Below are 21242 nucleotides of genomic sequence, written 5' to 3'. Positions count from 1 at the left end.
TTATCAACTTTTAATGGCGTTTTCAATTGTTGCACCAGCTGGCTCCCGGAGGAGGAGAAAAACAAAACAAAATAAAAACGTTACTCGCAGAGACACTTGGAGACACGGCGATAGGGTATCAAAAGGATTGTGATATTATTCGAATTTTCCACATCAGAGGTTGCTGTCAATCACGTCCACGCCCCTTCCCTGTACCTGTAGCCCAGGTTGTTTTGGGGAAACAGACTGAGTATGTCCGTCACAATCTGTTCTGTGGGTTTTCTGAGCCGTCCTGTGTTTAGATGGATGGATGGACGGATGGATGGATAGACAGACAGACAGACAGACAGACAGATAGATAGACAGATGGATAGATAGATAGATAGATAGATACATAGATAGATAGATAGATAGATAGATAGATAGATAGATAGATAGATAGATAGATAGATAGATAGATAGATAGATAGATAGATCGATCAAATTTATCGATCAATCGATAAATTATGTATTTCGGAAACGATTAAAAAAAAAAAAAACCTTCTGTGGGGACTCTTAACAACCCCCGTGCGAGTAGCAGGTATATTCTTTACGAGATCATCATCCATTATCCCGCTCTGTAAAAGTCAGCTTTTAGGAGCACAGTTCAGCTCCAACTACTTCCGCCTTTTTTTTTTCTCCATTTGATTTTATTTCTTTTTTGTGCTGCTGCATATCCTGACCAATTTGTCACGATAAGAGCTTTCTGAAAAGGAACATTTCAAAACAGAGATAAAAGCCGGGATCTGACTGAAGAGGATATCGCTGCTAGTTATCCCTTATTCAAAGCAGGAAATGCGCTGTCACACTCCACTTTAGAAGTCAACGAAATATCTTGAATTTGAGAAATGTGAGGTCATGCTATAACCACACAAAAATATATAATATAGTAACATATAATATAATATGATAAAAAAATCATCGACTCTAGTCCTTGTATCCATTGTGTTAGAGCTTTGTTTTGCAAAGAATAACGCCTTTGCAGTGTAATCAAGGTCCAATGTCCTTCAAATCCAAATCTTTAAAAACACACACCCACACACACACACACACACACACACACACACACACACACACACACACACACACGGCTGTCACTCACTCACTTTCAATTATATCTAACTAAAATATCAACAAACCGCCTCACAGGACTTTTGCACACGTACACATTTTAGTCAAGTAATCTGATTCAGGCATATCGTGATTGTTTTTCACATAGGAAATATAATATAGCCTTGTCTGCATCCAGCAGCCTGTGGTGCACTCCTATATTATTGGATAGGACGGGGGATGGAAGACCATCCAGCGTTCCTCACAAATACTGCAATCCTCAGCAGCATCTTAAACATACTTTTTGAATAAGATACGTGCTTAAATGTCAATAGAAAATGATTCAACACCTGAGGTTATTTGGATTATTTAAGACGGGGAAAGGTGTGGCATAAATAAAGAGTCGGCAACATAAAGGGCAATCATATAAAACGGAATGTTCTATTATTGAACCCTCGGTGTATAATTGCCAGGAATTTCGAAAGTGAAAACATTCCAGCTGCGCTTTCACCGCCAACGGAAATGACCCAATTCTGATGTTTTTCCCTCGTGCGACAGAGTTCAGACATGCGTTAAGAACGGAAAACAAAACAAATAAAACCACATTTGGATATTCATTCGGATATTTACCCGCCACTCCCCACTACACCTACGTGTCGATCCACCCCGGTGGGTGGGCTTCGGTCAGGGCTCTCCGCTTTCTTCTTCGTCCCGAAATGTGATTCATACCTTGCGTTCCTCTGAGGACGCTCGGGGAAAACAAGAGGTTGAATTATTATTTATATTCCCCTTGCATCGGCGGTGGATGGCCAATGGGCTGTGCTCAGAGGCTGAAGTATGAAGTGTGCACGGGTTGATTTTGAGTGTTTTTCTGCTGTCTGGTGTAAACACTAGAGTCGTATATGGTTCAGATGGAAAGTCGGTTAAACAGGTGGGGGTGGGTGGGGTTGGGTTATGAGCGCAGGCCACAAATCGGAACTGGGCATTAAGACCGGTGTTAACGCAGCCTTAGGCCCTGTCCACACGTATACAGATATTTTTGAAAAACTTGGTATTTTCCCTGCGTTTGGGCCTCCCCGTCCGCACGAAAAAAGACTGTTTTCGGGATCGAAAACGAAGCTTTTGGTTTTTGCCTTCCAGGGTGGAGATGCTTCTCAAGTCAGTTTTCCGTGCGCTCCTATGGACGAAGTGAAACGGAGCTTCAGGAACCTACCGGCGACGCCTCACCACGGTCGTGTTGCGTCCGCGGCCTCCCCTACAGAAGTTGAAAAGTCCCCCCAGCTTTAGGAATGGCGTCCATGCGTGTGTGGTGTTTGCATATTAGGAAGAAGCGCGTGGTGTTCATCGGCCCCTACTGGCCTGGAGTGCTTATGTGCGCGTTTTGAATACTTTTTTTGCGTTTTCGGGTGCACAGAGATTTTTTTTTTTTTTAACGTATTTGGAAAAATGTTTTTTATATGCATGTGGACGAGGCCTTGGATAGCATTTAGTGACAACATTTGGATAATGGGTGTCCATTTCGCTCTTCCCATCATTCTAGCTCCAATGGTTAACATATCATGAATAAACAGTATTTTATCATGTGGGGTTTTTTGCCTGAGAGCAGCACCGAAGCACATTGGGATGAAAGAAAATAATTCCCATGCGTTCGTGTTCCAAATGGCGTTCTCTGTGTTTTAGTGCCGTTTCAATGGACGACTCGGAAAGTGAAAACTGGCAGATGAAATCTGTGAAGCGTTCATCGCCCCCTCCCAACCCCGTCGCTGGTCTGCATGCGAGGGAAAAAACAACAACTTACAGAGGGAGTGAATATGATGCCGGTTGTTATTCTTATCTGAGAGATAAGGGCTCGGCTCGACTGCAGAGATTGTCAGGAGAGAGAGAGAGAGAGAGAGAGAGCGAGAGAGAGAGCGAGAGAGAGAGAGAGAGAGAGAGAGAGAGAGAGAGAGCGAGAGAGCGAGAACGAGAGCGGGAGCGAGCAAGAAAGAAAACAACATCCAGCACAAGCGAGAGCCTGGATATTTACTTCCAGTGAAGAGTCTCCAAACTTTAATTCTAACAAGGCAGGTTCCCCGGGGAGAGGAGGTGGAGGTGGAGGTGAAGCAGGAGGAGGAGGAGGAGGAGGAGGAGGTTTGCAGACTGTCTGGCGAGTCAGGTGCTGCGGGTCGGACGTGGAACGGATCAGATGGTGAGAAATGTTTGGGAAAAAAACGAAAGAAAAAATAAACAAAAAGGCAGACGCCGAGGAACGCGGCAAACTAATTAAGCCCGGCTCAAGGGTCAAACAGCTCCGACCCGCCACCAACACGCGGAATTAACGGAATCGCCGGGAACTCGTCCATCTCTAGCAAAGGTTGAAAGCTTTAAAATCTTCAACGTCGTTTCGGCAAAAAAGGAAATCAAAACAGAGCGATCGTTCCGGTGTCGCGGTGGGTGGAGGGCCATCACCCTCACGGCGCCGCGTTGTTGTTATTGTTTTTTTTTTGCGGCCCCTCGCTATCTCTTTGACATTTCCCGCTCCGGCCCCCGTTTCCCCGCCTCTAATAGCTATGCATGGCCGCGCGCCAGTCCCCCAGTGATCACGTGGCTTTTTATCGACACGTTTATAGTTCCGCGTCGCTCGCCAGAGATGGCATTTATTCTAACCAGAGCACAATGCAGGCATGATCAGGGTTAATTAAACCCGTGGAAGGCCTTTATGCACGCCACAACTCCCCCGGATTATTATTTTTTGTTGTTGTCGCTGTGAGTCCATCAGTAAACCGAATACAATATCAAGCGGCCATGTTGTTAAGGCAGTCGGTAATTGCGTGCAAATAGGACCGACCCGGGTTCAGGACTTGGAGAGAAATACAGGACAACATTGTGGCGTATTACCGCCGCCGTCGCCTCCCGTTAGAAATGACTCTCATACAGTGAAGGAAAAAAACTTTTTCTTTTTTTTTTTTTCTTTTTTTGTTTTTTGTGAAGTCGCTCCGAAGACTTTCGAAGTCGAGCCAAGACACTCCAGACTTTAAAGGCACACGATCTGTCTTTGGGGTCTTTTTTTTTTTTTTTTTCCCTATTACCCATTTTTCATCCTTTTATTCTCCCTCTACCCGTCGGTCTCCAGTCAAGTGGGATAGTCTGTCTCTCGTACTCCCTTCCCTCCCTCCGCCATCTGTCAGAGAGAGCGGCTCCTCGCTGCCAAGTGCCACCTCTAGAACACGTTTAAAGCTCCCGCTGCCTCGCCGTGCCAGTTAACGTCCCTGTAAAACAAAAATAATAATCTTTTTAGCGGATTCCCTCCCCTGTATACCCCCACCAGCAATGATAAATAATAATAATTCTGTAATTTATTATATATTTCTGTTTATTTCTGTATTATTATCTGTATTTTTAGGCTATTTGTGTACATTTGGCAATTTTTTTTATTATTCTATTTTATCTAATTTGATCTATTATTTATTTGTTCTATTTATATATTTTTATGTTTTATTAAACTTTTATTCTTCTTTTTGATTCTATTTTGTTTTTTATTATTTATTTACATTTTTTTCGACTGTTTGAGCGTCTGTCGAAACATGTCGATGCTCAGCATGAAAAATTCCTGGTATATGTAAATATGCCCGGCTCATTCTGAATTGTGATCGTGATTCTGATCGATCACCAACGCCCAGACTACACAACACACTGAATAATGAATTATTAGTGAATTTCCACACCTGGGTTTGTCTTTTGAAATGAACAGTTTGCATCTTGAGGATTGATTGTTTTGACCGACTTTAATCATTCAAAGCTTATCTCCATAAAGCAGCGTTTCCTCGTCTGCCTGTAATATAAAGCAGAGATCCACGGAGCCTTTTGATCACACCTGAGTATTTACATTTAAATTCTGCTTTTCGCACCTAGCCGTCACATCGTAACTGGAACTATTAAGTGAAGGGTTATTCAAGCGCGGCTGTGGGAGCTCGGGGGCTTGTTATCTGGATGATGTATTGATTCCTGCCGCACTCTCACACATGGAAAATTATCACGAAAAACTGAGCTTGAGCAATACCGCACAATAAAAAGAACATTATTTCCCCAAGTTGAACCATTTCACAGAGGAAAAATCAATGTTACTAAAACCAACATTTTATATTAATGCGAACCGGCTTTCAAGAAATCTATTGACTCCATCATTGTGTTTTGTGTTTTGCTCTTGTGAGCACGTGCCCAATTTTAACGGCCATCTGTTTTTAACCAGACGTGGGTTTTATCCTTAAGCAAACAACTATTCCTAGAAAGCTACTAAGCAAATGACTCCCTGTGTGCAATTGTTCTGAAAAATACCTGTTTTGTTATTAAAATTCACTTACAATCATTGCCTTTTTCTCCCGGATCGGATGTTTTAAATGAATGTTTAGTCATTTCTATGTCACCATTCAGGACATAATAGCCAAGTTCCCATGAATAAAGAAATCCCATTCGACCTTTGCACAAAAAAGCTTTGCGACAGCCCCTAAAAGCTTTCTAATGTGTTGTCTCTTCCCTAATTAAATATTCAGTTCAAATTCCCTTTGCGTTACCGTGGACAGACCCCTTTGCTCCTTATCGCCTGGTAACAGTCCCTTCCATAAATATTTACTCCCTGAAAGTTGCGGAGGGAGCATACCGATGCTAACCCATGGACCTTTGTGCTCGGGGAAGGAAGGGTCTGAATTAAGAACAAGGAAATTAATTCAGCATCTGTTCTTTTGCTCCTTTACACAGGGAGATGTGTTTGTATTCAGTGGATTTACAAGTCCAAACCGCATTTCCATCCATGGCCATACATACTGTATTGAGTACACTTTTCTAGACCACAGCCACTCACACGCACATCCATTCACACACACATTTATTCACACACACACACACACAGGTACACACACACACACACGCACACACGTACACACACACACACGAGTAGGCTTTGGCCAGGATTTCTCCCTGGCTTCGGTTTGGTGCTGGGGGTATGTGGTGTGGTCTGGTCGAGCAGCCACACCTGACCTGGATCCAGGTGACTGGGGTCAGAGTGGCTGCATACCCGTTGCTTGTTGGTTGATCTAACGAGCGGCAGGTAAAACCCCCACCCCCTCACACACACTCAGGAGTGGATCCCTGTCATGACAACCGCTATCTGCGCCCGGCTAATTCCAACTGGCCCGCTCGCGATAATAAACTGGTGTGTCTACAACATTGTCGTCTGTGTCTCTGTGCCGGAGGGCCCTGAAAACGCCACTAGGCGTTCGGTCGGCGGAACCGCCACACTCGCATTGATTCAACCTGCTCATTGGGAGCAGTTCTGGGTCTAGTGTCTTGCTCTGGGACACGACCGCCACCAGTGGCGCCGCCAGGCGGATCTGGGGATCGTACCTGGAACCCTGCGGTTTCCGGACGACCGCTCTGATTCGCTCTGAGGTCAGCTCTTACCCGCATTAAAATCATGAAATTTGAATTTCTCATCAAAAGAAATGAAACAGGGAAAATGACATACGTCTTTTTGTTTTTTCTCATATCTTGTGCCTTAAGTATTTTTTTTGCCTATATTTTCGGCTTTTGTTGTATCTTGTATATCGTTTTTATTTCGTTCAGATTTTCTGATTTTTTTTTTCCTTCCTACTTTGTTTTGTAAGACTGTACAGAGTCTGTCATTCAACACTTTGTATTACATTTATGGATGTATAAATGACTGGATGTGAGGAATAAAAAAAATATTTTCTGCTATTTTTCGGGGGCGCCAGGTGTGGGTTCTGCAGAGTATTGCTTCCCTTACATTAGAGGTGTATAGGTTACCTGTCAGCTGCACAGGATGGTGAATCACCAGGAAACAGTGGGTGTTTGCTTGATTAAATGGGTGCACTTAACATATATCACCTTCAATACACTGTGAAACTTAAATGCCCCGCTCTATCAAAGGGCTCTTGAATCCACACAGAAATGCAAAGCGCCATTACCTTGACGGAGGTCGTTTTCACTGAAGTGGGCATGACATTGGATTGAAGCTCTGAACCGCGCTGGGCAGTTCTTATATTGAACGCGAGCAGGCTGCAGGTATGTTTTCATAGAAATAATTTGTTTTTTTACAAATAACACTGTCAACTGTAAAATATATATGATTAAATAGAATAATAAATTATATTTATTCATGATTAATAATATTATATACATAATGTACTTTGAAGTAAGTAATTTAGTACTTTTTGAATGATAGCCAAATAATGATCCCGGATGTTTCTCTCGGTCCAATACCAAAATCCCGGCTCAAATATCACGGTATTAGACGTATGGTACATCAAATACCTGCAGATCAGATGAGGAACCCGGCAGCAGAGGTCCGGGGGCCATTTGGGATGCGGGAGGTGGAGCGGCTCGTCTTTTTCCACCAGCCTTTCTTTGAAAACTCCTTCATGCCGAGTTGGGGGGGGTGGGGGAGTACTACTTTCTTAGAAGAGAGAGAGAGAGAGAGCGAGAGAAAGAGAGAGGGTGTGAAAAGAAACCCAATCAGAAGTGGTGAGCCGACCCCAGAGTTTTTATCAGCTCCGCTCTCCCTTGCTGTGGTTTAGTTACTGTGCCAGCGCCGTCAATCTCAGCTCCATCCATCAGCCCCCGGGTTGATTCACCGAGGTGCGGGCTCCCGAAAAAAAAGAAAAAAATAAAGAAAATAAAAAACCCCGCCCCCCCGCCCCCGCAGACGTTTCCATTTAGATTTTGTCAAGATACACTCATCACATTATGTGTATTGTTTCAAAGTGATGGCGTGGTTCTCTTCTCTCTGTGTTTTTGTTTTTTTTGGGGGGGGGGGGGTGGGTTGATCCTCACACTTTCTTTTGTTGACGCTCCTCCACAGATAAGAGCAGGGATGTGTAACAGGTACACGGGGATTTGGAGGTTTTTCTGGCGCAGGCTGTCGGGTTAATGAAGCCGGGGCTTGTTTGTCAGCTCTTACAAGGTGTGATCCACGGAGGGGTGGAATCGGGACCCTTGTTCGGAACCGCCTGCAACGTCCCAAAAACCAGGGCCGGGCCCATGGAGTCCTGAGGCCCTGAGGGGTGGCGGGGTCCCGTTACGCAAGTCTCCCCGTTACGCCTGAGCAGATTTGTTCCGTTTATATGTAAAATAACCCACAATAATGCACGGCTAGCTGTCGGTTATTACATGGCGACTTACCAAATAAAATAATACACTGAGACAGGATATTGATTTTAAATTATCTTTGAACTGGTAGGCTATGTACAGAAAATGAGTCCACAACAGCATAGCCGAAGTTGTTGCCCGCGGCAACGGGCAGCAGCCATTTCAGAAATATGATTGCCGCTGTTGACCAATCGGAATCGAGTATTCCGCTGAGCCGTCTGATAACTACACTGCAGCCACAGAAGACAGGAGCAGATTTTCTATTACTTTTTCAGATTTGTAGTTATAAAGTTCCAGACACTGGATGCCACCGCAGTAGATACTTTATCAGCTTGAATGCGAAACCGTATGTCACTGGATGAAACCGATCGAGGTTTGATTTGGTGCTTTAACGTTTGTGGCGCTGAACACACAGTATCAGCCAGCCTCCCGAACACACTGACAATGCTCAGTAACACACAAAGTGGCTTTGATTTGTCGTCGTGCTATGCCTACATATATTTGGCCCTTGGCTGGATTTTATCTCAGGACATCGGGGGCATGCTGTTATTTCAGAGTCAAGGCACTTAAAGGCTCCATTAGCTCTCGCCTTTACTTAAAAGTGGGTGCCCCAGGAAGTCTGGAGATTGCAACAGCGACAGTTGAAAATTTGCCAGGTTGATGTGGAAAAACACATATTTGGCCACCACCACCAAGGTGTTGAAATAACTTTATTTACGACTGGATGGACAATAAGGCGACAGTAGGATCATAGTAATACATCATCCCAAGTCCATATGACTTTGCAAACTTTATTTATTCCTTCCCATTTAAACACACTCGTCCGTGCAACCGACAGCGTTTGAAGGCTGGAATGGAGACTCTTCATGCTACAGCCGTACGGCAATTAGTACAATCACAATTAACGTTTCAGTGGTTCATATTTTATTGAAAACTTAATTTAACCAGTTACATCGCAATCATCTCTCCTCACACAAACACATACTGTATTAAATGATCACGCCTAAATAACTGAATAGGAGAAGACAAATGCTTCTAAACTCCGACGTGACTCACAGGCGGTTCGGCGGCGGTTCAAGTTGCCGGGGCGTCGTCGGCGTCGCGCGGCTCTCGGCGCCGCGCTCATTCAGAGCAGGAACCAACGGGTAAATATACTGAAGTATAGACAATATAATGATGATAATGTCGGAGTGATGGTTTCGGAAGAAAGTGTTAAGGAACCCCTGGCTCCGAACGCCAGCGTCTGGGATGTCATTTCGTTTGCAGGGGGGGTGGGCGGTCTGAAAAGCCTGTTGAATGGCTTCCGCAGGTGGGTAATTGAACGTTTGTGCAGAGAAGAAGAGGGAGACGAGCAAAGAGCAGAGATAGGACTCGAACAAAGGCCGAATCGCAGCCATCTGGAGGCTTTTGAAACGGGCTCATACTCTGTGCTATGGATTTCAATAATGGCCGTCGTCACAGGCAACAAACTTCCCCGGCTGCTTTGCGTCCCTCGCCTTGCCCCCGCCCCCTGAGGCTGACGCTAACGCTAGCTTTTCACAGGGGACCGCCCTTTGCTCCCGAAAGCCAAATAGTCCGGAAAAGGTGGGGTTGGAGGTGGTTACCTTTTGGTATAAGGTTAGAGGCGGTCGGGTTTCGGGTGTCGTCTATGTCTAATGGGGCATTTCTTTTCGGACTATTGGGGTTTCGGGATAATGGGCCGTCAGAACAATGGCACGCCCCCCTGTTGACGCCGTATAGAAACAACAATGGAAGACCGGGAGAGGTGAATGCAGAGAGGTACAGGTACACAAAGTTTACCACAAAGTTTTTTTGTGGGGTGAATAGTTTGCTCTGTTGTTGTGGAACTATTGTCCTCAGTGGAAGCTCTTTAACTAGTCGTACGAGTTATAAAATGATTCCCGATCAAAATTCCATCTCACTGCATTCTTTTATTTTGTGAGAAGCCATGCACAGTTAGGGTTACGGGGGGTCTCACCCCCGCTAATTAAGACTTGGACCCCGCCCCCAAAAGACGTAAAAACAACAGGCCGGGGGTTTCAAAACTTTTATATATCCTTCTTGCCGGTCATCGTAAACGTTACAATATATTTCCCATCGTTATGCCTGGAATAATCTATTAATACGATTCCAGACACCCCTAAAGTGGACCGCACCATGAGGCTGAGCATCACGCTCCGCAGCTCGGATCAGAGGCATCTTTTTTTGTTTCCAGACAAAGCAATTAAAAACTGTGTGTTTTTTCGAGTTGTTTTATTTATTTTCCTCGGGTTCTTTTAAATTAATGAAACAAAACAAGCCCCGGGCATAACCGAGCATAACCCCGCCCCCCACACTGGAGATAAAAGTTGACCCTCCCGACTGACACTGTATAACTCACACTCAGAAGCCGTGAAGCCGTGAAGCCTAATAAGCGGGATAATTTACAGCCAGCCGGTCATTATCGCAAAAATAATAACCCTCTTCAGAGGAGTTTGTTCGAGGTAGTGACTGGCTGGCTGTACGCCATCCCTTACTTACTGTATTCTTCAGCATGAGCAGGGTGAAAGACCCAGGCGCAAAACAATCGAAACTAAGCCACAATAATGTGCACATCTCCACTTAGTCCCTTCAGTTTGGCCGTGCCCAGCGTGGCCCCCCCACCCCCAGGTTGTTTCTCAAATACTTTGGGAATCCGCCGGTGTAATCCGGCTGCTACACGAGGGGCCACGGGGCCAGGGGAGAGGAATTAATAATCTTTAAACAGCTATAGGCATCGACACCGGAGCGACCTTGAGATAACGTGTACGTGCTTCCCCGCTCACCTCGTCCGGGCTCAAGTTATTCCTTTCGCCGCCTCTTGATGAATAGGCTCCGTCGCCGGCAGGTAGCGTCGACGTAAACACCCCAAAACATAAAACGCAGAAAAAAAATCACACCAAAAAAAAACAAACAAAAAAAGAACCCTTTTTTGGAACAGAGCAGAGATTATATTCATGAGGCGTGTCATGCATTTTGACACTGACAACTTGTAACGCAGTATATTTAAAACAACGGCGAGGGCCCTATCACAACAGCTTTATTATAAGTTAAAAAAATAAATAAATAAAAACCTGTCACGGCTCTTGCTAAAAAGCCTTTGTGTCTATTTTCACGGAGCGCTCAAGTGTTTCCACGACGCGACGTCAACACCGCGCGCCGCGTCCTTTATCCGCCCGGGGGATCTGTATTTTACCTTCCTGCCTCCTCCAGCCATTGTGTCGCGGGGGCCGACGTCTTCCTGTGGGAGAGGACGCGGGGGGGCCGCGGGATTCGGAAACAACAGCCTATTTTCCTGAACCGGCGCCAAAAGCATGGAAGCGGCGCTCTGCCGCGCGCCAGGCCTGAATAACACTTCGGCCTTCAAGCCCCCCGAGAGAATGGAGGATCTCCTAAAGAACTATTGAGAAACCGCTACAGCGCTTTTACACGGGCATATTATGGGATGTCGCCGTTTCCCCGCTGTGAATGAGACATGACGAGCAATGCAGCCGCGGCCTCGGCAGAACGTTGGCAAACTCAACTTTTTCGGAGAGGAGCGCAAACTGTACGTTTTTCGACGTCATTATGGCTCAAAACCTCCTTCATGGGAGGACCTTGAGGCCTTGCACCTGGGTTTTGGCTTTTGTCCTCTTGCCTTGTTTTTTCCCGTCCGGCTGGATCAATTTATCCGATCGATCTCCATTAAGTCACGCCAAAGAATAGTCGCTCGGTTGATGACTTGAAATTAACTCGGAGCTCGGGGATTTTTCCGAAAGCTTTTTTTGGCCATTATTACGGAAGTTCATCAGAAGAAAAGAGACGGGGAGGTTGGCCGCCCGTCACCTGGGAAAACAAATAGAGCATGAATTAATAATAATTTCATAAGTGAACAAAGCCGGCCCCCGCAGCGAGTCCGGTCTTTAATTACAAAGCACGATATTAGAACAAAACCACGTGATATCGATGTCTATCAGAGCAAATAAAATATTCAAAAGGCCAAAAATTTGGGGGGAAGCAAAAAAACGACTCGAGATTGAGAAGTGAGGAGGAGGAGGAGGAGGAGGGGGAGGAGGGTGGCAGCCGGGCGGGCGGGGCGGAGTCGTAAACATGGCGCGCGGGGGAAATTGATGCAGACAAGGGAGAGGCCCTGATAGTTAGAGGACAAGAAGCAGCCGGTGAGGTGATTATCGCTATCTCTCTTATTTGATTTAGGGGCGTCTGAGTCTGAGTCTGAGAACGGGAGCCGTGGAATTCATCACAGCCGCGGCGGATACGTCTGGTAATCCGAAGATTGCCGGTTCCGTCCCCGGCTCCGCGCTGAAGTGTCCTTGAGCAGGACACTTAACCCCTAATAGCTGCCGATGGCCGCCGTCCGTTGGTGTATGAATAATTGTAAGTGGCTTTGGACTGGATGATGATGATGTAAATATATCAGGCCCAGAGAGAGAGAGAGAGAGAGAGAGACATTAATACACATAGCCCCAGATTAATAGCCGTCACCAAGGACAGGCGGACATATACAACGCCACAAATTCCAGCATTATTAATTTAATTGTATTATTACTGAGTTTTTAAAAACGTTCTCCGCATTGTGGGAAGACACGTGTCACTCGTGGCCTTCATACAGAGAGGAGAGGGAAGGGAGGGGGGGCGGGGTCGTCTCTTCTTTAATCCCTTTCTACACGTCTATAAATACAGTATATAGCATTGGAATTTCATCGGGACTCCATTTCCATTAGGCCCGCAAGCCCCCCCCCCCCCCCCCCTGCTTCCCGCCCCGGACTTTGATTGGGAGCCAGCATCATTCCCAAGGGTACCATCTAACATTTTGAATAAAGCTCGCAGGAAAGAGAGACGGGGAAGAAACACACCGCCAAGATCAGAAATTGTCTTTCAGGCGGAGTTCTCATTAAAAAAATAAAAAAGAAGGCTTTGTGTGTCCTTACCTGCTTTTTTTTTTGTGTGAGTGTGTGAATCTTATTTATGTTTCAACCTCATATCAGTGTATAGGGAAGGGCCCCCTCTTCTGAGAGCCGAGGAAACCACTCGTGGACATAACACGAGCGCCCTCTGGTGGTAGAATGATGTCTGAGGCTGGAGACTGGAGGGTGTTTGGAGTGCCAGCTTGTGTTCCTCTCCTCTTTTACCGTCTTATTTGCTTTTCGATACATCATTGCCTCCCACTAGTGGCCCCTGAGAGTGAAAACTTCGCCGCCAGACACATTACTGTCTGGGATGATGGATAATGGTATGATAATCTATCTCGCTGGTTAAAGACGAGCAGAACTAAACACCAAGACGGTGACCGAAACCATTTGTTTTTGGTGTTTCGTCAAATAAGCCGCGTCCTTTAAGCGGTTGAATTGACGCTGGGACAAATCGCAACTCAAGAGTTAATGTTGTATTGTCATTTTGGATTTCAGTTTCACCTTTCCGTGTCAAAATGTCGGTGTGGGTGTGGATGATGGTGATGACTGTGTGGAGTTGATTTTTCGCGCTTAAAAATTTAGCTTATTTCGACCCCCCCCCTGACGAGCAAATACGACAACCTGGATACTTAAACACTTTATTTACTTAAATACCACAGAATATTAGTGCAGTCATTATCACACATTGTACTTTTCATCGGCAGAAGACATTCACGTCCCTCCACCCCTGCCTCAAGGTAAACTGGGGGAACGGGGCAAACCAGTGCAGAACCAGTGCCCCCGTTTTTTCGTTTTTTTTTCTTAAACAAAGTTATATTCAGGCAGTGCATGATGAGAATGGGTCAGTAGTAACAGTAATAAAAATAAAAGAAGTGTAACAGGAAGATTAAAGCTTGTCAATCAACAAACACGGTTCAGTTTCCCCCGGGCGACATAAATAAATATATAGTTTGGTCCGAGACGATTCTCCGGTCATGCCATCATCCCAGCCACGGCGGATTCATTGGCACGATAAATGTAGGAAACACTGATGGCGTGGACAGGCCCGCCCACAGAAATGGCCGGGCCCCCGAAAAGGTCCAGCAGGGGGGTGGGCGGTGGTAAGGGAGTGACTCAGAAAGCCTTTGCGTGGGGCGGAGACGCTCTGATCACACAGCGGAGCCGAGATCAAATGGGCCCTTCCCCAAATGCCTCCATGGAGCCCCTAGCGGCTGGTCCCCAGAAAGCCGGCCCCCCCCTCCCGCTTATGGGCGTCCCTGGTCATGGATCGTTTCGTGAATTCTGAATAATAATCGCCCGTCCGTATAAAAGCTCGTCCGTCCCGGGTGGCCTGGGAGGGGAGGGAGGGCGGAAACGCAAGCGGCGGCGTCAGCAGGAACAAAGTCGTGAAATAAAGCGGAAGCGCGGTGGAGCAACGCGTCCGACGCCCTCCGACGCCAAGCAGCTACATGTGCACGTACGAACCAGTCTCTGAAAGAACGTTGCCAAAAAACGAGGATCTGACTCAATCCGTTTTTTTTAACTCACTATGTGTTGGGTGCAGGGGGCACACGGGGGCACAATGTACTGTAGATGCAACTGCAGAAGGAGCTGCGTAGCGATGCATTCAGGGACACCCACATCTGGATCACACACACACACACACACACACACACACACACACGCGCGCACACACACACACATCTAGAGAGTAGAAGACATGCTCCGAGGCCCGTACGAAAACACAGAAAAAGCAGAACATTGGACTCTGACTCTGGTTACTTTGTGAGTCGAGTCTAAACAACCAGCGATGGAACAATACGCACAAAAGGCCTTGACATCATGGGGTCTGAAAAAAGGCAGAAGCTCCAGCCCTTTAAATACAAAAAAAACCCACATCGTCAGAAAGAGCCGTTGAGAGAAAGCTCCGGCCGCATCATTCGGGCCATCCGAGCGCCAACCTCATGGACCCACGTGATTTCGACGGCGTGTGGAAGAGTTCCCCTTCGAGGAACGGAGGTTCGCTGGGGAGGGGTTCGAACGCCCTAACGAGCTGATTAAATAAACTGTAACGTCCCTTCTTGGAAAAACATGTTGAGCATTGTAAATCCTAGCGGGTTCCTCATATTTTGATCTGGGAAGCTAGTCCGCCGTTAAGTTCAAGGCATCGTCATTTCCGGAGCAAACGATATTCAAACGCGTGAAATGCAAAAATAATTCAATTTTTGCTCCTCGGTAGCGATGTGTGGTTTTTTTTTTGTTTTGTTTTGTTTTTTGCTCGGTAAAACGAAACATTTCTCCGGATTCAACAAGAACAGTCTTGCTGGCTTGGAGAAGCAGCTCACAGTTGAGAATGGTAACATTTGAATATCATCCATTTTGACAAATAAACTCACCCGTTTTATTCATGACCACATTGTCCTCTGTTTATAAAATAGCTTGAAGTGCAAAGACTATTTGCAGTGTTTAAGGGCTACCTGTATCTCTACAGACAAACGACATGTCACACAAACATAGTTAATCATTCTTTGATAGGTCACTGTATTTTTTGGCAAACCACATGATCACTGTCAGAAACCAGCAAATTTAAACAACGTGAACATATCTTTTTTTTTTTTTGTCAACCAAGTGTGTCTCCAAGGTAAAATATATTCAATCACATATTTAACACTCCCTTTTTTCTCTCCCTTGCCTACTCTTCCTTTTCGTGGAGGGATAAGCGCACGCGCTTCCGCACGTAGAAGGCGGTGAGGGCGCTGCAGCAGGCGGTGAAGATGAACAGCGCCACGGCGTCGTGGGCCAGGTCGCCGTGGAGCTGCTCGTAGAGGGGGCGGCGCTCCGTGAAGTCTATGCGCAGCGCCTCCAGCTGCACCAGGGTGCAGAGCACCAGGAACACGTGAAAGATCTGGTGGCCCTGCCCGAAGAAGTCACACCTCCCGGGGAACCAGCGCTCCGGGTGCGGGTAGGAGAAGAAGTAGGCGCTGACCAGGAAGAACAGCACCTGGTAGCGGTGGTACGCCACGGCCGGGTCGCTGCAGCCCTTCTGGTAGCAGCTGTAGATGCGGTGGAGCACGGGGCTGATGTCAAGACAGTACGCCAGACCCGACGGCACCACCTGGAACAGCTTGTGGGCGAACTTGGGCAGCCCGGGGCTGGTGTATTTACCGTAGCAGCAGCCGAAGCAGGACAGCCAGGCAAGTAGCGCAGCGGCGGGTAAGAAGTACCCGTGCACCCTGGCGTGCCAATCCTTCTCTATGGCATAGTAGAAATGTGCCAAGGCGCTGCCGTACTGGTACACGGCGACGCCCACATAGTCGAGGAAATAAAAGGTGTAGTGGGAGAGCTCCGACTTGGCGGAGAGCAGGTGAGCGAGAGCGCTGCAGGAGAGGTACGTGAAGGCTGCCAGGAGGACGATGAAGAGGGGCTGAGCGTGGGCGTCGCGCAGGAAGTCCACCGTCTCTGAGAGCTCCTGCCACTTCACCAGGATGATCAGGGCGGCGAGGAGGTGCGTCCACACGTTCAGCGCCTCGTTGTGCCTTTGGAACAGGGTGAGGAAGTAGTAGCGCCAGCCCTGGTCGGGCTGCCGGTAACCGGCGAGGATGTGGGGCTCGCGGAACACCCAGGGAACGTCGGAGGCCTTCACCGTGCAGGGCAACGTGGGGAAGGCGGATTCCAGCAGCTGAGGGATCTGACGCAGCTGCTGGGCGTTGATGAACAGGCGACCGATCTGCTCCATGACCACCGTCGCCATGGCAAACTGGAGGCGAGAGAGGAGGGTTGATGGGGGAAAGGGAAGAGACACAACCAAGTCGGTCAATTAATCCGTCTGGCCTTTGAGGTGCTGTCACTTCTGGGTCTAACTCCGCCGCTCTCCTAACTCTCCTACCCCGCCTACCCTGATGTGAGGCCAAATGGATCTCAGCACTGTTCATCATCATCATAATAATATTATTATTATTATTATTATTATTGTTATTATTATTATTATTATTATTAACAATAATAATAATAATAATAATAATGACCACTTTAACCACCAATATCCCATTTGGTGTAGAATTGATCGGACAGGGTTTGATTAATCCCGGTAGTGCATGTCTTGAGGGGTGTAGCATCCAGCTGGAGGATGGCCTCTGGTGGTGGGGAGCTGGGAGAGGCGTGGAGCAATGAATGGGCTGAGATTACGTAACACGGCCCCATCCGACATGTCCCCACCCTGGCCCGCATTTCCTACTCGGGCTCCATTCCCAGAGAAACGCGCAGGGATGGAAACGCTCGCCCACAGCCAGGACATATCATGATTCGGTTTTTAATTTTTGGATTCCATTTTTGATTTTGATTTTTTTCGCCTTGGAATGCACCCCGTGCAAGACAGCCGTTCATATTTCCTAGATGATTTCGTCATCGACAGAGATTCCGATGTATCTCAATCTGAACATTTTTTTTTTATGAGATGGGTGAGCGGTGCCTGAAACCGCATCGGTCAGGGATTCGTTTTGGACACCACCACACCGCAAATCATGGCAATCTGTCAGAATATCAGTGCCTCTGACTAAAACACCCATTCTTATTCCTATTTTCATTCTTGTAATTAAACACATATCCGGAGCGCCCTTACCTTTTAGGCGATAAAATCACTCCGAAGCCTTCAGTTGTGCTTTTGGAAAATCACCCACAAATCTATGAATATAAATGGCATTGTATGCAGGAATAAATGGAGAATGGATGGTTCTCCGGCTGGAGGAGCGGCTGACCGGTCTTGCAGGACGCCGACCGTCGGCAAACGCGGGGATACGGCGGCGTTTTGACGGGCAGCTGCAGCAGCCAATCAGCCGCCGGCTTGCTGCCCCTCGGCGCGCGTCCCCGGACAGTCACCGACCAATCGCGAGTCTTCACCCGAGCCCGCCCCGTTCTCCGCGGAAAGCTGTGAACGCTCATCTGGCTGACGTCGAAGCGTCAATTCTATTGGCTTCACGAGAGGAAATAATATATATAACACCTATATAAATGTGTCATATGTGTTATAAGGGGAGGTGGTTAATGTCTGGATTTATTGCACTGGCTGTGCCTGCAGCTCATTCCGCATTGGCCATTTGGCCGCATCTCCACCGCCTCGTCACATGCGTGCAGTGGGTGCGCCAGGATGCAGTCAACGCACATGCTATTCATCCGAGATTAAACGTTAAAGTGGAAATCCACACAATTATTTGGCTAAAAATATCCGATATTAGGTACTTTTTCTGTTTTGCTGGATCTTTTTAAAGAAACCGCCATTTCACATATTCGCGTGATGCATGTGCGCGCTCCTCCATACCGTTGTTGGTGGCGGGGTCCGCCTTTCCCGGCGAGATTGCAAATGTCTTGCAAATTTATGATAAAGGAACTCGAGAATTGACATTCAGCCGTGGTTGGATTTGACGAAGCGCTGGAGCCAGTTGTGGTCAGCAAACTGTTGATACGGATGAACGTTCACCAAGAATAATCACACACCTCGGAAGAAACAAAATATCCCATGCACCCCCTGAAGTTACCAAGGTGAAATAAAATAAACGGTCAGTCAGAAGAAAGGAATACTTTCAAGAAAGGAAAGTAGAGTGAAGATGGGGATGACATGGATGTTGAAAAGAAAACACATTTTTGACTTTTGATATCCACCCAACACAGATGAACTCATGGATTAATACTTTAAATTCACCCAATAACTTTTTTTTAAATATATATAGTAAAAAATATATAGTCACCAGTGTGGATTTGTACGGCTTCCACTTTGACATAATTTTTGCGTTGGTGAGCATGGATTTTAAGTTTTACCCTCTGGTACAACTGGCGTCCTTGTCGTATTACAACAATACTTTAGAATAATGTCAATTCCTCTGTACAATGAATGCAGCTTTTTGATTCAAAGCATTCCATTTGTTGAACTGAATTGCTGTCCTTTCACTAAATATACATTGCTCATAAATTTATTGAAAAAATAGTTTATAGCTATACTCTGAGAGAAATCAGACGCAACATTAGATGTTCAAAATAATCTTGTAAAAAAGGCCATTTAGATATCATTTATAGCTCTTGTAGGAGATACAACTTACAAAAAAACCCCCAGCATGAACCACTGGGAGCCTGGTGCTCACAGCTGCTTTAATCCAATATTTCATATGACAGCCAAATTAAGAAATAAACTCTTGAGTATTCTCATGAGTTTGTGCAGCTATTATTCTGCTTGCCACAAGGTGTCAGCATGCACGACTCAAGCAAAAGTGTGGATTGTACCGTATCCCCCGGTCACCTCAAAAATTTCCTGTTTTTATACACTCTGCTACCGTGGACTTTATAGCTTGGTAATGAAGAGCTATTCAACTGGGGGTTGTTGTAGCCATTGCATAGCTGGAAATTGTACGGATGGGTTGGCATTTTTGAATGACTTACTGTAATTAAATTCCATCAAATCCCAGCCACCACCTCTGCTGAACCAATACCATTCAAGATTCAAGATTCAAGATTTTTTATTTGTCACATACATATACATACTTTCATACATATATGCAGTGAAATGTAATGCAACGCACCCGGTGATAGCACACAATAAGTCCTAGGAAAAAATAAAAAATAAAATAAAATAAAAAGTAGAAAATTCCTTTCTAATAGACCGACTAACTGACTCCTAAAACGTAATACAGTAAGTGGAATACTTATAGAATAAGATAAAAATATAAAGAATAAAATACAATAAAAATAAATTGAAATAAAATGGAATAGATAGAAGGAATATGCCTATGTATATACAGATATGTGCATTTAAAGTGGCATGTGAATTAAAGTGGCATGTGAATGTGAATAGAGGGAGTAGTGTTTGGGATAATACAGCACAGTATACAACAGTACGGCGCAGCAATACGGCATCACGAACAACCCTGAACAGTGACACAGTATGCGGTACAGTATGCTACATACAGTACAGTAGGTAGTGGAGCCTATGTGTGTGGCTCAGTGAGGACCCTTGGTGAGGTCAGCATTGACAGTTCTGATGGATTGCGGGAAAAAGCTCTGTCTCAGTCTCTCTGTCCTCGCTGTGTGACTGCGGAGGCGCTTGCCTGACCGCAGCAGCTGAAACAGTCCGTTGTTGGGGTGATGAGGATCCTTCATGATCCTGCGGGCTCTGCTACTACACCTCCTGGTGTATAACTCCTGCAAGGGGGGGAGGGTAGTTCCAGTGGTACGTTCAGCTGAACGCACCACCCTCTGCAGGGCCCGCCTGTCCTGGGCAGTACAGTTCCCAAACCAGGCAGTGATGTTGCCTGTCAGGATGCTCTCCACTGCTCCAGAGTAGAAGGACTTGAGGATCCTCACCGAGACCCGGAATTTCCTCAGCTGCCTGAGGTGGTAGAGACGCTGCCTCGCCTTTCTCACCAGAGTGTCTGTGTGAACAGTCCATGTTAAGTCCTCTGTGACCATGAGGCTGGGATGGGCAAGAGGTGGCCACGGCTTATTCTTAATCCCTCATCATATAACCTGATGGAATATCATTTTCATCAGAATAAATAATGTGAAACATGTAAGCAAATGCTTCTAAATTTGTAATGTTCGTGTTGTGTTTGGCATTGGCGTTGAGTCTTTTGTTTTGTCGTTTAAATATGAACAAACCCTACAATGTGGCCTAAGGGTGACATCTTCCATCATTCCAGTTTTGAACATTTTCATCTATTGTTTAAGGGGTGGGTTCACACAGCAATATGAACATACATTTGGTCTCGACATAAATGCATTAAATCAGTATTAATTAGGGTTCCTTGGTGTTTGTTAGATACAGTATGACAGCAGGGAATAGTGTGGCTCCAGCAGACATTCTGGAACTAAATTTATTTTCCGCATTTTAAGACGCTTAGTTTATATTTTCAAATACGCTGCCGTCTAGATTTGATTGTAAACAGTGCCATCTAGCGTTCAACATGCAATATATTTTTTTGTGAGCAATTTAATTTTGTCTTTGTTTGTCATTATCAATATAAATATAGAGTGCGATAGTTTTTATTTTATTGCATTGTATTCAGACTTTAATAAGCTTTACAACCCAAGCCAGGAATTCATTAAAAACCCAGTAGTGCACAAAATGTATGAAATGATCAATAC

The 21242-nt window shown here is 46.0% G+C and overlaps 1 protein-coding gene across 1 annotated transcript; it reads right to left on the bottom strand.

The window, feature by feature from the left end:
- Positions 1–15356: 15356 nt before the first annotated feature.
- On the bottom strand, positions 15357–17865 carry paqr7b (progestin and adipoQ receptor family member VII, b). Its single transcript, XM_080005934.1, has 2 exons — positions 17734–17865; positions 15357–16872 (listed from the first exon to the last, which is right to left on the bottom strand). Exon 2 carries the CDS (start codon positions 16864–16866, stop codon positions 15808–15810), a length of 1059 nt encoding a protein of 352 aa, XP_079862060.1. The 5' UTR covers positions 16867–16872; positions 17734–17865; the 3' UTR covers positions 15357–15807.
- Between the last annotated feature and the right edge of the window lie 3377 nt (positions 17866–21242).

Source organism: Zeus faber, assembly GCF_960531495.2.
Source record: "Zeus faber genome assembly, chromosome: 8".
Taxonomy (NCBI): domain Eukaryota; kingdom Metazoa; phylum Chordata; class Actinopteri; order Zeiformes; family Zeidae; genus Zeus; species Zeus faber.
The sequence above is the reverse complement of the archived record's forward strand: the minus strand, read 5'-3'. Positions and strand labels throughout refer to the sequence as shown.